Source organism: Neoarius graeffei, chromosome 21 (genome assembly GCF_027579695.1).
Source record: "Neoarius graeffei isolate fNeoGra1 chromosome 21, fNeoGra1.pri, whole genome shotgun sequence".
Lineage (NCBI taxonomy): Eukaryota > Metazoa > Chordata > Actinopteri > Siluriformes > Ariidae > Neoarius > Neoarius graeffei.
Genome location: NC_083589.1, coordinates 58,976,534 through 58,993,613, shown reverse-complemented (window position 1 = coordinate 58,993,613; position 17,080 = coordinate 58,976,534). Strand labels below are relative to the sequence as shown.

General features: G+C 42.6%; 1 protein-coding gene across 3 annotated transcripts in view; it reads right to left on the bottom strand.

Moving 5' to 3' along the window:
* wnt5b (wingless-type MMTV integration site family, member 5b) overlaps positions 1-17,080 on the bottom strand; it is a 247,867-nt gene that overhangs the window by 46,125 nt on the left and 184,662 nt on the right. Inside the window, exons 3-4 of one of the 3 annotated variants that reach the window (XM_060903424.1) lie at positions 1,039-1,234; positions 411-658 (exon numbers count right to left, since the gene is read on the bottom strand). In XM_060903424.1, the coding sequence (XP_060759407.1) occupies positions 411-658; positions 1,039-1,151 (361 nt within the window). In that variant the 5' untranslated portion in view covers positions 1,152-1,234. Of the gene's footprint in view, positions 1-410; positions 659-1,038; positions 1,404-17,080 lie in introns of those variants that run through there. The other 2 variants (XM_060903426.1, XM_060903425.1) reach the window with 2 other exon arrangements.

Here is a 17,080-nt window from a genome sequence, read left to right as displayed (position 1 = left end):
AATAGAGTCCCGGATCTGCCGAGCCCGTGTCATCGAGTAATTGCATTTCAAAAGCAGCGCTGCACAAAGGCGCGACTGGCACCTCCATATAAACCTGGCGAGCGCCTGCAAATAACCCCTCGGAAAAAGGGGGAGGGGAAAGAGGAAAGGAGGGAGGGATGGAGTGGATGGAGGAAGGGGATCTGAGGGTCTCACAGAGTGCGTTTCTTACACCTCGTTTCATTGCTGAACGGAAATAACACTCGATTGTTGCTTTCTTTGTGTGCACGCGCGCGCGCGCACTGCACATTGCGCATGCACATTGGTGCAAATAGAAATGAATAGCCTATATGCATGGTTTGCGCCTCGGATATACACAACACTCAGCCAAGAATGAGGCAGGAATGGATGTAGAAAATGCCCCCGCTTACCTATGTGCATGACCCGGCCGAATACAGATGTGTTGTCCACAGTGCTGCAGTTCCACCTCCTCTGCCTGAACTGGTACTGGCACTCCTTGATGCCCGTCTTTGCGCCTTCACCGATGTACACCATGTGGTCCTGGTAGAGCTGGCACAGCTTCTTCTGGCCCTGAGACAGACCCGTGAGCTGGCTGCAAAGAGGCTGTGCGCCTATGATGTACATCTCCGGCCTCTGGATAGGGTTCATGGCCAAAGACCTGCGCAGATAAAGGTCAAACTTGAGAACTCGGAATATTCTTTCAGCACTCAACTCTCAAGCTGTGCTTTAAAACTAAAAGTTAAACCATGCACACTCCTCCACATAATGGTTAGGATTTTTTTTTTTTTTTTTAAATCTGATCACCCAAAGTGACCATTCATTTGTACCCAGTAGCGCAAACATCTCCTCCTTCCCTCACGCCATGCTGCTCAACTTATTTACAAACAAACCGACCATTTGGAGCTGAAAGTAAATATTGTTGTAAATCCTCCACATTTGTTCTCAGGTCGCAGCATGCTGTTTGATTCATTCCCATCCCAAAAACATGGCACACTACAGCCGTGTCCTCACACCATCACTCACACAGCATTCACTTACCACCACGAGTTGGCCTGCACCAGGAGGTGAGAGTTACAGGCGATCAGGGTGAGTGCCAGCAGTAGGTGGACTCCTGCAGAGGCGCTGTGCGTCTGCCTCATTCCGACATCCATGTCTCCTCTGCGCGCTCACGGAGACTCCTCTAAGGGGACACACAGGAAACGGCACTCAGGATCCACTTCAGTCCGGGACGAGCCTGTATTATAGTGAGCGCAAAGCGCGCGGGACACACGAGAACATCTGCATCATCATCATCATCATCATCCGCGTGCGCGCCAGATCACTGGATCTCCACTGGAACTCATCTACAAGTCAGCTGGAAGATGATGCCGCATTTTATATCAAACAAACAAAAACCTCTCCAACTCTGCAAGTTGAATTAAGTGCAAGAGTGTTGATGGAAGAGCAGAAGCGCGTGGTGTGTGAGTCCTCTCACTCCAACACACTTCCACTAAACACTCCTCTGATCCCACAACTCCCTCCCTCCCTCCTGCCCTCTCCATCCTCTCTCAGGGGGCTACAGCAGACAGAAGGAGGGGCTGAGGGGCAGGAGAAGGATTCAGCGGACCTGACAGAGACACGGAGACACCACGAGAGGGCAGCAGATAAAGCAGGGTGAGAGTCAGTGTCAGGCGCAGTGTTGCCAGATCCACAGTTTTCAGGCTTTTACTGACTTTGCTGAAGGTTATCTATCTATCTATCTATCTATCTATCTATCTATCTATCTATCTATCTATCTATCTATGCCTACTTGTGTGTCAGTCCATTCATCATCCATCCATCTTTTCATTCCTTCCATCAATCACCATCTAGCTCTGTCTATGTCTTCTTCTCTATGTGCCTCCCTCTCTCTCTCCTTGTCTGTGTCCATCCTTTCATTATCTATCTATCTATCTATCTATCTATCTATCTATCTATCTATCTATCTATCTATCTATCTTGTCTATGTGCCTCCCTGTCTGTCTGTCCTTTCATTCTCTCTCCCCCCCTCCTTGTCTACGTGCCTCCTTGTCTGTGTCCATCCTTTCATTCTATCTATCTATCTATCTATCTATCTATCTATCTATCTATCTATCTATGCCTACTTGTGTGTCAGTCCATTCATCATCCATCCATCTTTTCATTCCTTCCATCAATCACCATCTAGCTCTGTCTATCTGTCTTCTTCTCTATGTGCCTCCCTCTCTCTCTCCTTGTTAGTGTCCATCCTTTCATTATCTATCTATCTATCTATCTATCTATCTATCTATCTATCTATCTATCTATCTATCTATCTATCTATCTTGTCTATGTGCCTCCCTGTCTGTCTGTCTGTCTGTCTGTCCTTTCATTCTCTCTCTCCCCCCTCCTTGTCTACGTGCCTCCTTGTCTGTGTCCATCCTTTCATTATCTATCTATCTATCTATCTATCTATCTATCTATCTATCTATCTATCTATCTATCTACTTGTGTGTCAGTCCATCCATCATCCATCCATCTTTTCATTCCTTCCATCAATCTCCATCTAGCTCTGTCTATCTGTCTACTCTATGTGCCTCCCTCTCTCTCTCCTTGTCTGTGTCCATCCTTTCATTATCTATCTATCTATCTATCTATCTATCTATCTATCTATCTATCTATCTATCTGTCCTGTCAGTCTATCTATCTATCTATCTGTCTGTCTGTCCTGTCAGTCTATCTATCTATCTATCTATCTATCTATCTATCTATCTATCTATCTATCTATCTATCTATCTATCTATCTATCTATCCTTTCATTCCTTCTCTCTCTCCGTCCTTGTCTATGTGCCTACCTGTCTGTGTCCATCCTTTCATTATCTATCTATCTATCTATCTATCTATCTATCTATCTATCTATCTATCTATCTATCTATCTGCCTCCCTGTCTGCCTGTCTGTCTATCCTTTCATTCTCTCTCTCCCCCCTCCTTGTCTATGTGCCTCCTTGTCTGTGTCCATCCTTTCATTATCTATCTATCTATCTATCTATCTATCTATCTATCTATCTATCTATCTATCTATCTATCTATCTTTTCATTCCTTCTCTCTCTCCGTCCTTGTCTATGTGCCTCCCTGTCTGTGTCCATCCTTTCTCTATCTATCTATCTATCTATCTATCTATCTATCTATCTATCTATCTATCTATCTATCTATCTATCTGTCCTGTCAGTCCATCCATCCATCTTTTCATTCTATCTATCTATCTATCTATCTATCTATCTATCTATCTATCTATCTATCTATCTATCTATCTATCTATCTGTCTTCTTGTCTATGTGCCTCCCTGTCTGCCTATCCTTTCATTCTATCTATCTATGCTTTCCATACATTAGTACATATAAAATCATAATAAAATCTATAATATAACTGATCGGTCCTTATCAGGATAATCACATGAGCAAGATGAAATCATGTACAAAATAAAACCATGTTCCCTACATTTGGGGGTGAAAAAAAAGGAAAACTTGTTTTACTGTGTTCATTTATCATCATGTGAGAGAATGCTGTGTGAAATATAAAACCACACGCACTACAGGTGATAAAGCCACTTGATTTGACAAATGTCCAAAACACAGCAGGCTTAAAAACCAAACGTAAAATTTACATGTCACATTTGTTTATAACCAAATCTGATTCCAAACCGACACCAGAATCAGGGAAAAGCCCACCCAGTACCCGACACACCCCGAACCCCGATCTACTGCTCTGCTCTTCTGAATATTTAATTGTTATGGCAACGTGTGGAATTAAATGAGATGATGTGAAAGAATTATTTAGAAACCACAGCTTTAATTCCATAAACTCACAGACTCCTGTAACCTTCACTGTATTCATTACGGACTAGTAATGGAAAAATGCCTTAAGAGGAATTACTAAACAATAACACAGAAGCTTTAAGGGGTCAGTTGTGCTTTGTTAAAAATGGAGATTATTTTATGACCCTACTTCTTTTACAATAGCCTACATTTTATAATATTAGATTCATTAAAAAACATATTAAACTGTGCCATTGCTTTTCACAGACTGGCATCCATTAAAGCCAGACTGCCTTTCAGATTTTTCAAGTGTATGTCATAAAAAGAATTTTCTCCGACACCCAATTATTTTTGTTTAGTGGACTGAAAGCTACTGAATTCGAATCATAGACTTCCAATTTTATTCGTTTTTTTAATAGAACAATTGGAATTCGCCGCTATTTTTTCCTGCTTCACCATGACGTAATGCAAGATACTACGTCATGCATCACGTGGTGGGCTTTCCCCGTTCGCACAAGGCATTGTGGGATACAAATTTGAAACAGGAGAGAAAAATGGAGGACGTGAGTGTGCGAAATGTGAAACGTGAAAGACCAACTACGGTAACAGAAAGCGGGAAGAAAAGACGTTATGTTATATACGAAGGAAAGGAAACGCAGGACCAAACTAATAAATATCGGCGCTCAGCGAGCACCTCGGTGTGATCAGCTGTTCGTTTAGCGCCAGAATGATGGAACTGTCAGTGCACGCTCAAAGGGAAACCTGTAGATGGCAGTAATGCAACACTGTGGATGCCAGCTGCTGTAAAACCCAAAAGAAGAAGAAGGTAAACCTGCGCATGCGCACACGGACTTCCTCTGTCTGCTTGACTGCACCAAGCGAGCGATTTCATGCACATTATTTGCTTTAATCCCCTCAAATTAAATAACTTCCCAGCCACAGAATGGCCTGATATTTTGTGAGATATTACAGAAATAAACATATATCACAGTGACCACATTTCAGAGGAAACTAAATTTCACCGATTTTGTGAAATCGAAAGGCCGTCTAGCTTTAATGATATGTTTCTGTACATTTAATACAGCATGTAGCCTTTTTTTTTTTTACCTGAACACATGGATATGATGCATCAAGAGATGCACTAAAGCTGGAACTCATTTTTGAGGGTTGTATAGAACTTTAAGAGCTGTGTATGGGATTTGGGAATTTTGTTGCTTTTCTTGACGCGGATCTGGCAACCCTGGATTAGAGCGTTGATAAGAATTTAAAAAAGATGAGTAAAGTGAAGAAGAAGAAGAAGAAGAAGAAGAAACAGAATTCATTGTGTTAACACTGATACATTTGTGTTAGTCGTCACATTGGAATGCTAATTTCTCATTTTCCTTGGATTGTTTCAAAACAAAAAAGTCACAAGGCCTTGACCGAATGAGAGAGAGAAAGAGAAAGAGAGAGAATATATATAAAGGAGTTAACGGCTTGGAAAAAAGTAATTTCCATCCAAGTTCACATGCGTAAAATCCCCCTTTCAGCCTGCTCCACTTTATCGCAATAAAGCTGAACAAGAAGGGAGAGAAAAAAAATCCAAGAATCCCAATTTAAATAAAGGCATAAAGGCGTGCATACATTTCATCTTTGTCAGTTTCATCCCCTGCTGCCTTTATAAATCTCTCAGCACAAAAGGGACACCATCCGCCATCACGCCTCCTGACTGAAAAAGCTCTGGGCACCTTTACGCACAACACGCACACACACCTCTCATTCAAAAACCCTGCCACACACTCAGGTCAATAATATTACAGAGATCAAAATAAGCAAGGATGAGAGGTCATGCACTGCATCACATGAGCAGGATGACTGAAGTTCAGCCCGAGTGTCAGTGTGAGGGGTGTGAGGAATACGACTCCAATCCGGTTTTATAGCGTCAATCAGCACCACCCTGAAGAGGGCTTTATCTCGGGCGGCTCTGCCCCTCCTCCAGAAACACACTCGTTTAAGGGCTCTACTGCAGACTGGGTCGGAACTGGTGTGTGTGTGAGAGAGACGCCACCCGATTTCCAAGCGGTCTGTGCATGATAAAGCGGCCTCTCTGAAAGCCTTTCATCTGTCCACACACACACACACACACACACACACACACACACACACATCCCACTCATCTATTCCCCAGGCCTTCTTTTTTTTTTAAAGCAGTACAATGATGGGCATTTGATTCGATTCTTTTCACCGATTCGATTCTTTTGATTCAACACTCAAAAAGAAGGACCCTGTGTCTGAAATCACTCACTCATTCACTACTCCCTACTCACTATATAGGGAATTACTATATAGAGGACTATATAGTGAGCTCATTGGTAAAATGAAAACACACTTCCTGGACGATTACTAAAACCTGTGACACGGGACGGGACGGGACATATTATCGCTTACAGTCACCGCCCCGTCCTGTCACAGACCGGAATAATTGTCACAGACATATTTTTGCTCGGGCGGCACGGTGGTGTAGTGGTTAGCGCTGTCGCCTCACAGCAAGAAGGTCCGAGCCCCGTGGCCGGCGAGGGCCTTTCTGTGTGGAGTTTGCATGTTCTCCCTGTGTCCGCGTGGGTTTCCTCCAGGTGCTCCGGTTTCCCCCACAGTCCAAAGACATGCAGGTTAGGTTAACTGGTGACTCTAAATTGAGCGTAGGTGTGAATGTGAGTGTGAATGGTTGTCTGTGTCTATGTGTCGGCCCTGTGATGACCTGGCGACTTATCCAGGGTGTACCCCGCCTTTCGCCCGTAGTCAGCTGGGATAGGCTCCAGCTTGCCTGCGACCCTGTAGAAGGATAAAGCGGCTAGAGATAATGAGATGAGATGAGATATTTTTGCTCAAAAGAAAGAAAAGAAAAGAAAGAAAGAAAGAAAGAAAGAAAGAAAGAAAATTAGCGTATGTCTTAATATTTATTTCTTCTTTGGTCTTCCACGTTTGCTCTGATGTTTGATACATTTTAAACTATTTGCTTTGTTAATTTCATCCTGGGTTTTATGCCCCAGTCCTTCACACGATGGTTGATACCACTGTTTACATTTAGTACAACTGAAATACAAGAAATGACAAGTCAACACAATAATTTTTCAGCAAATTATTTATTAATTAACAAATTATATCCCATCACGGACAATAAGGTAGGTGTCCTGTCCCGTCCCATATTGCGGGGAGGTCACTGCCCCAGCGATAATGTATCACGTCCCGTTCCGTGTCATGGGTTTTAGCAACAACCCATTTTCGGACACGACTCCGTCGCACCGTTATTTACGTCATTACTGTTGCACAATTAAAACGTGCCAGATCAGTCAGCTGGTGGGTTTTCAAGATAATAAATAAATCATGCATGTGATAAATTTTTGTGATAAATCCATATTATACTGAGCGTATTTCCCACATTAATAAATACAAAGTACTTTGTGTCTACTGCATCTTTCAGTTCTCTTAAATCAAGGCTGAATACTTTCTTCCTTCTTTGCCGCTGCCTTTTATTAAATCAAATTTGAGGCTTTTGATTAATTCCTCGCTCTGCACTCTAACTTTTATTCTTATATTTTATCTCTGTCTTATTTGATTTAGCTTATTTTCTATTCTCTTACTATTTTTTAATTGTACTTGAATGTCTGTTTATAATGTGTTTCTTCTTCTTTCCGTTCACCCCAACACACTTTTTTCTTTCAGTGCAACTGCAATGCATGATGGGATATATTGCAACCATCAGTTGTACACCACTTTTCACAGTGCATTGTGGGATACTATGAGTCCACTATATAGGGTGCAATAATTCTCACTGTACATTCGGACAGCACTACAAAATATTGAACTCACTATATAATCCACTATAGAGTAAGTAGTGAATAATTTCGGACACAGGGGAAGAAAACAAGAAGAAGCATTTATTTATCACACGTACACTCAAGCACAGTGAAATTCCTCCTCTGCATTTAAAGGAGAACTGAAGTCATTTTTAAACTTGCTTTATTTCTTAATTAACGTGTTATTCAGTTACGTTTTCGGTTTTAGTAACCTTATATCGTGACTCGTATTGGCAACGAATTGCAATTAAATATTATACTTATCGGCCTATTCGGTTTTTAGCCGTGTTGAATTTAGTTCGTTTGGTCCACGGCAGGCGTCGCTTATCCGCGCGATCTTCACGAGACTTGTGTGAGACTTCGAAACGTGAAGCGTCAATCAGGTGTCAGTGCCGCCATTTTGAAAACTGTTTTCCAAACAAAATATTGCACAAAAACAAGTTTAAATGACGATTACTACCGACTTTTTTCAAACTTTCCTGATTGCTATCAAAACAAACTAAACTTCCGGCTTGATTACATCAGCATTCGAAAGAGGGCGCGCGCGGCTTTTGACAGCGTTGGCAGATGTCGGTCACTTTGATTTCCACTGTACGTTTTACTTCCGTCCTACGATGTCTCGCACAGGTCTCAACGAATCTCGTTTACGCCCATTGCTTTGACATATGGACTGATATATTACAGAGCATATTTCAAACACTCAGAACTTGCTATAGCAGCAACAAAATATATCTGTGAAGAAACTCAGTCGTCCAGGTACATAGTAATCTGTGGTTGGTTGAAGAGAGCAACTGGACTTGCTTGACGATTCTTGAAAACGTTTCGCCTCTCCTCCGAAAGGCATCCTCAGTTCTGTCTGACTACTAGGGAGTATCCAGTATTTATCCTCTCATGGATCATCATAGAATCTGAATCAGAATGCTGATGGCTGCATTGTGGGCGGCTGATAAGATGTCATAGACACCCACCTCTGTTCAATGATGGTCGTTCCAGGTTGACAAAAATGAACGATCCTCTCTGGCTAAGATGTCTGCCAGTTTTCTGGAAGTCCTCTCATACTCCCGCACCAGTTGAAGGGAACTCATCCCAAAGTGCGTAGAAACATATCTGAAGAAACTCAGTCGTCCAGGTACATAGTAATCTGTGGTTGGTTGAAGAGAGCAACTGGACTTGCTTGACGATTCTTGAAAACGTTTCGCCTCTCCTCCGAAAGGCATCCTCAGTTCTGTCTGACTACTAGGGAGTATCGTCAAGCAAGTCCAGTTGCTCTCTTCAACCAACCACAGATTACTATGTACCTGGACGACTGAGTTTCTTCAGATATGTTTCTACGCACTTTGGGATGAGATCCCTTCGACTGGTGCGGGAGTATGAGAGGACTTCCAGAAAGCTGGCAGACATCTTAGCCAGAGAGGATCGTTCATTTTTGTCAACCTGGAACGACCATCATTGAACAGAGGTGGGTGTCTATGACATCTTTTATCAGCCACCTACAATGCAGCCATCAGCATTCTGATTCGGATTCTATGATGATCCATGAGAGAATAAATATTGGATACTCCCTATTAGTCAGACAGAACTGAGGATGCCTTTCAGAGGAGAGGCGAAACGTTTTCAAGAATCGTCAAGCAAGTCCAGTTGCTCTCTTCAACCAACCACAGACAGCAACAAAATAGCAATCAAAAATGCATTCCTATATTTAATAAAATGAGATAAATAGAATTTTGATGATAAAAAAATTTGCCTTCAGTTCTCCTTTAATTGATCCAAGTATCTACTGTTTATGGTATATTAACCTGATAAACTCGAAGCTGAATACTGTATGTAGGTTGAATTTGCAGTAAGGGCGCCCTCTTGAGGCCACAAGCAGTTTTGTTGGTCCATTATGTAACAGTGTAACTTTCTAACTGACTACACATTCAATTCAACTTTACGTCAGTGTTTCTTTGAGTGACCACAAGGGGGCTGACTTCAGCCAAAAATGCAAAGTCCATCCAGCAGAGTCTCCTGAGGTTTACGCAATAGCAACGCAACCAGAGGCAATGTCTCAGGAACACAAGAGGGAACACTATGTTGAAGGATATTCGAGATGATAAAAATGAAACAAGCTATTTAACGAGCGCCTGGAGCACACGCAGACACTTAATGTATGCGTCTTATCTTTGTTAAGTGACCTTTACTGATCTCAGGGTGGGCTCCTGATTTCAGATTTAACTGGAGAACGCAGAGCTTGCACAACTCTGGCCTGGTCCTCTGAGGTTTCCTGTTCTGAGCAGCAGCACCTGGTGACATGGTGACCTGGCAGATTTGTTTCAAGTGGCAGATCACCGCAATTTATGCACATGCACTGAAACACACTCACATTTTCCAGTCACCCACCACATCTGAACAGTAGTTGGTTTGTATACGTGTTCACTTTCCAACAGGGTATGTTTTTGTAAGATTTCTCAGTATTACACAGGTGTTTTTTTTTCTCCCCCCCCTCCAGTGACCTTACCATGGTTTACATCACACACATTTGAAAAGTCTTTTTTATTATTATTTTTTGCACGACAACACTTGTAGTACTTGATGTATTCAGTTTGTGCACATATTTATCCTTTTGTCTTTTATTTATTCTAGACTGATAGTGTTTTATCTTGAGCTTTATATGGTTTTGTCTCATATTACAAAATGGATTTGGCTTTAAGACTTCATTTTAAAGGTGCACATTGTATTTGTGCTTCTAGACCCATAACCACCAAACAAATTTCAACGTGCGCATCTTGGAACCTCTGATTCACAAATGCATCATGCATTTCTTTATACGTTTTTTCCCCCCTGGTCCAGAAACGAGTTCCGTTCAGAACTACTGAGACTTGAGGGCTTCTTTTAAAAGTTAAGCCACAAAAGCATGTGTAAATCTAAAGCAGGAAGTGGTTTGATTCAGAGGAAGAGGAAGGGTTGTCAGTGGTTTTGTTGTAATTCCATTTCACTTCACTTCACAGCCGCCAACATTGATGATGACAAACTGCTCCTTTAAGAGGAGATTATTTACTTTGTTGACTCAGTTGCCTGCGAGAGTATGAGCTGATACGCTGGTAAAAGTGCAAACTCAAAAAGCTTCGACTTAATCGCTACTCCAGAAGCTTTTAAGAACCCATTCTGAACAAGTTCCTGGTGTGCGTTCCTACCTCACTGCTAGTCCACTTAAAAAAAAGGTTCTTCAAGCATTCTTTAAAGGTTCACTGGATAATCAAGGGTTACGGGAGGCACTACAGACTTGTCCAGAACCTTTAAGCTGTCCTAACACATTCTCAGAGGGTCTTAATTTCCTCAGTGTACTCTGGGTTCTGACATGCCCCTAAAAGCATGTAAATTCACTCCCACACCATTTCTGACTCACCATTTGTGCAGAAACAAAATATATGTGCAAATATTCCTCTATACCAATCAAGCCACACAACCCAAGAAGAAATAATAATAATAATACCTTTATTAAGACACTATTGTGAAAAAATAGTCTTTTACATTTAAAATAAACAAAAAGATCAATAAATTACGATAGTTCAGATACATGTATACATGATAGATCCTACAGCTCCAGTCTCAAAGCTCTAGGGATGGATGAATGCTGACGTCTCTTAGTTCTGGAAAGTGGTGCTTGGTTACTTCTGTTCCTTCGGCTTTAGTTGTGTACAGGCTCAGATCAGATTGTTGAAATAAGTAGTTAAAGTCGTTACTCTCCATCATACACTTTAGGTCATTCTTCATCATAGTGTCTCTTCTTTGGGCCAGTGGTTCCAGGGAGTCTTTTGGAAGCCCAAGGATCCTCAGAAAGTGGTCTTGCACTTTTTGTAGCTTCACAGAAAGATACTCACACAAACCAGCCCAAATGGGACGGGCATATTCTAGCAAGGGCCGGATCTTTGTTATGTACAGTAGGTGGCAGGCTTGTAGTACTTGAGTCAGACTCATGCCCTAATTTTAAGGACTTGTGACTTGACTTGGACTTGAGCGCTGATGACTCGGACTCGTGCATTAACTGCATTTGGACTTGTAAATTGGAGACGGAGACTCGGATTTTTTCTTTATTTTTTTGTAACATGCCATAATAATTTGACACAAGATATTTATATCGACATTAATTTTGAGACTAATTTCATGCAAGAGAATGCACATTCGCCTGTTCATACGTCATGTTCAGGAACAAACTAACGTTAATGGTACTAAAATGCCTGGAAAGACGCCGCTAGGATTGTCCACTTTGCTTATACAGACTTCTTGTGCAGTGGGAAAAAAATGCACTGCTATGTGTTCCATATGTAGAAGAACTATCGAGGAGACGACGGGGACGACCTCGAACTTCAATCGCCATTTGGTAAGACTCCACCCAGAGAAGGAAGTGACACGCTATGTTCATTGCTCTGTTGATAGTGGGCGGGGCTTGCTGAGTGATGAACTAGCTAGTGTTAACCCTCTCTCATGTTATTTGCCCTGTTGGTAGTGGGCGGGGCTTGCTGAGTAATGAACAAGCTTTTTATCTGTAGCCTATTAACTAAAATGCACCAGTGGAGCAGTAACGTTAGTCCAACACAGTAGCAGAGAAGCTTTCACATAAAGACAGCAACAGCCACCGTCAAATGGTGCTGTTGGAGTCTTGTTCTCGGACTCGACTCGAAATTTTCTTGAATGACTCGGACTTGAACACTGGGGACTTGGACTCGACGACAACACGGGTAGGTGGTAAGGCCAACCTCAATAGGAAGACCAGCTTTCCTACATGCCCTCATGTAATAAATACGTTTGCTATCTTTACTGATGACACTCGATGTATGTGAATTCCACTTTAAGTCATCCTGTACTGCAACTCCAAGCAACTTGAACTCAATGACTCTTTCAAGCTCCACGTTGTTGATGCGTAAAGTAGATGGGGAGTTGTGAGTTTAAAACAAGCTTGAGTCATTGCTCACATGTAGAGTAAGAAGGCTGGACATTCTGTAAACATTATAATTCAAGGTAGATGGCCTTTCAGATTTTTCAAGTGTAGGTCATAAAAAGAATTTTCCCTGACACCCAATTATTTTTGTTTAGTGGACTGAAAGCTACTGAATTCGAATCACAGACTTCCAATTTTATTCATTTTTTAAAAATAGAACAATTAATGAGTTTATCTCCATGTGGCCCTAAATTCTCTGATATTTTTTCCTGCTTCACCATGACCCAATACAAGATACTACATCATGCATCTCGTGGTGGGCTTTCCTCGTTTGCGCAAGGCATTGTGGGATACAAATTTGAAACAGGAGAGAAAAATGGAGGACGTGAGTGTGCGAATGAAACATGAAAGAGCGACTACAGTAAAGGAAAGCAAGAAGAAAAGACCTTATGTTATATACGAAGGAAAGGAAACGCAGAACCAAAATAATAAATATCAGCGGTCAGCGAGCACCTCGGTGTGATCAGCTGTTCGTTTAGCGACAGAATGATGGAACTGTCAGTGCACGCTCAAAGGGAAACCTGTAGATGGCAGTAATGCAACACTGTGGATGCCAGCTGCTGTAAAACCCAAAAGAAGAAGAAGAAGGTAAACCTGCGCATGCGCACACGGACTTCCTCTGTCTGCTTGACTGCGCCAAGCGAGCGATTTCATGCACATTATTTGCTTTAATCCCCTCAAATTAAATAACTTCCCAGCCACAGAATGGCCTGATATTTTGTGAGATATTACAGAAATAAACATATATCACAATGACCACATTTCAGAGGAAACTAAATTTCACTGATTTTATGAAATTGAAAGGCCGTCTAGCTTTAATGGATTTGACCCCAACACTTTTACAGTTAAAGGGGTTCTTAGTTCCCTAAAAGGGTTCTACTTGGGAAATACCCATTGAGAGTTCCTCTACAGGGATTTAACCTCTGGCATTGCAGCAGTTCCTGGTCTGCAGAAAAGTACCTACACTGAATCACTGGAAAGTACCTGAAATGTTTTTTTTTTTTTCCTGTTTTCTCTTATAGAACCAAGCCTTATGTTCTCGAGTTCCTGAATCAGGTCTTGTGGTGGAAACATGTCTCATGGAGCTCCTGGGAACTAGATGGAGTCTTCCTAAGCTTGAGGTTTCATTCCATATTTTTTAAGATAAAGCACAAATTCTTCACCCTGGTCTGGGAGAACGTCCTGTTTTGCACATTGTCATGTTTTCCTGCTCCGACACACGTGAATAAAGAATTTCCAGCCCTTTGTGAGTTGAAGGCTGTGCTTTAGAGTAATGGAAAGCACTAAAATTGGAAGGACAGGGGGTTCTTCAGGATCAGGGTTGAGAACGTGTGGGATCAATGGTCACGTTTATTTGTTAGATCCAGCTATGTGGGGTTATAATGAACTGACTTTATATGCTGCACATCTTGGAGTGGAAAGTATTCCTGAGGATGTGTGTGAGCTTCTGCTTCTGGCTGTGTGTGTGTTTGACTGGAGGCTTCAGGCTGGAGGAATAGAGCTTCTCTCTCTCTCTCTCTCTCTCTCTCTCTCACACACACACACACACACACACACATTCTCGAAGACCAGACACTGGAAGGAGAGTCTGTTTGGGACAGAGCTCAAAGCAGAGCTCAAAGCAAAGACGTCTGTCCCTGAAGCAGAAGTCTCGATGTGCATCAAACAGCCGTTTGACTGATTTAATGAAGACAATCTGCCGCACGGCCTCTCTCATCTATGGCATCGGTATCAAAATACAAAACGCTCTGTCAAGCGGCAAATATGTGGACTGCATTTCAGAACACAGCATCTGTGAGGCATCTCAGATGGAAAGTCACGACGGTCCTAAAAATCATCCCGTCCCCGTCCCAGGGTGCACCTGAAAGGCCAGAAACCGAGACGAGGTTGCGGAAGTGGATCCGGGGTGGTAACCGAGCCAGCTGTGTGTCCCAGCATGCTTTGCAGCGGGTGGTAGGAGATCAATGGTGAGGCAGCTCTGACAGATCCATGTGCTGAGGTGTCAGAGCAAGCAGCCTGCTGTATATCATTACCACGGCGTCTCGGCTGCCTGCTGCCTGTGACTAAACCAGATAGAAGGCAGCCTGGTAAATCAAAGACATGTGGGCTGCACAGACGCATACACACACACACACACACACACACACACACACACACACACACACACACACGCCTCTCCGTCATTCTCTCTCTTCGTCGTCATGTCCAGAACTCGCTTCCTAATGTAGCTTTCATCCAATGACATCCATCCTTCTCAAAATGCCATCATTCTCACCATCTACCCTGTGACCTCTCTGCATCCTGTTTCACTTCCTCTGTTGCCTTTTACCTCCCTTTCTCTCTCGCTCATTCTCAAACTGGCAGTGGATGACTCATTTGAGAGAAGCATTGAGCTTGTGGCGTCTTTTTTCTCTTGTTCTCTCTCTATCTTTTCCTCTCTTTCCCGCCCTCCCAGCCCATATGGCTTTCAGCACCGACTGCTCAGGAAACCAGACGTAGGCCAAACTGGCCGCACATCACTCACTCTCTCCATTTGCCGACGCACCCAGGACGCTCTTTCTCCCTCCCTCTCCCTCCTTCCTTCCCCCACGCTCTCAATTTGTTCTCAGTAAGAAGTCTGATAGAGCACATTGTAGTGCAAAGAAGCAGCGGGGGAGGCCACTGTAAAAGCACTGTGGCTGCTTAGAGCTACTTTATTCTCTAATAAATACATCCATCGTCGTTGGTGTTTAAGGAAGCAGAGCGACGATGGAGAGCCTGCGCACAGCGTTACACTGGGCTGCGTTGTTGAACTCGCTCGATCTGGCACACAGCATGATGGGAGTGGGTTGCCTGAGTAGTAGGCACATGTTAGTGATTTGTAAGCCCATCTGAACGACAGCAGTGCTCGGAGATGCGCTGTCGGAGTTGCTGTTATAATCCCAGGCATGGCAGTGTACAACATACAATCCAACCATTAACCTTCTCCTGCTCTGAATATATTACAAGTGAGAGCAACCAAAACCCTCAAGGCAGTAAAAAAGGCAAAGAGTGGGCGAACATGCTATTATGCAATTTTCATACCACACATAGCACAGCTGAAGTCTTGCTTCTGATTGGTCAGAAAGTGTTTATTCGTTTTCTAAATCTGACACTAATTCAACTTACAGGATTATTATTAACACACTCGTTCTAATACTTATGACCTTTATAGTGGATGCTGCACATCATAAGCATAATAATAGCTTAAAACAACAATAACAACACAGATCTTATTTAATAATGCAAATAATAATCCATCATTAAAGATCGTGAAGTTTTCTGTATGGATATGTTTATAGGTTTATTGCAGGGAAGCCATGGCTTAAAGTTTAGAGAAGCAGCTTTGGGACCAAAAGGTTGCCGGTTCGATTCCCTAGACCAACAGGAATAGCTGAAGTGCTCTTCAGAAAGGCACCAAACCTCCAACTGCTGCCCCAGTGTTGTGGGTCTCGATAAGAGCGTCTGCTCAATGCCTGTCATGTAATGTAACGTCTGTTTTTGCCATCTGATACCTTAGAACTGCATGCAAAGTTTCAGCGACACTAGCTTTTGCAGTTGACTAGATTCACTCTCTCGGCATGGCAAAAATGTGGTCCAGTGGGCAAGGACAGGCTGAGGCATGATGGCATTGGTGCCATGCTGCAGCGGCTGGCCGGTAGATAGGTCTGTTTATCTCCATCCTACGGTGATGCCACAGGTCACCTACAGTGGTGCTTGAAAGTTTGTGAACCCTTTAGAATTTTCTATATTTCTGCATAAATATGACCTAAAACATCATCAGATTTTCACACAAGTCCTAAAAGTAGATAAAGCGAACCCAGTTAAACAAATGAGACAAAAATATTATACTTGGTCATTTATTTATTGAGGAAAATGATCCAATATTACATATCTGTGAGTGGCAAAAGTATGTGAACCTTTGCTTTCAGTATCTGGTGTGACCCCCTTGTGCAGCAATAACTGCAACTAAATGTTTCCGGTAACTGTTGATCAGTCCTGCACACCGGCTTGGAGGAATTTTAGCCCGTTCCTCCGTACAGAACAGCTTCAACTCTGGGATGTTGGTGGGTTTCCTCACATGAACTGTTTGCTTCAGGTCCTTCCACAACATTTCTATTGGATTAAGGTCAGGACTTTGACTTGGCCATTCCAAAACATTAACTTTATTCTTCTTTAACCATTCTTTGGTAGAACGACTTGTGTGCTTAGGGTCGTTGTCTTGCTGCATGACCCACTTTCTCTTGAGATTCAGTTCATGGACAGATGTCCTGACATTTTCCTTTAGAATTCGCTGGTATAATTCAGAATTCATTGTTCCATCAATGATGGCAAGCCGTCCTGGCCCAGATGCAGCAAAACAGGCCCAAACCATGACACTACCACCACCATGTTTCACAGATAGGATAAGGTTCTTATGCTGGAATGTAGTGTTTTCCTTTCTCCAAACATAAC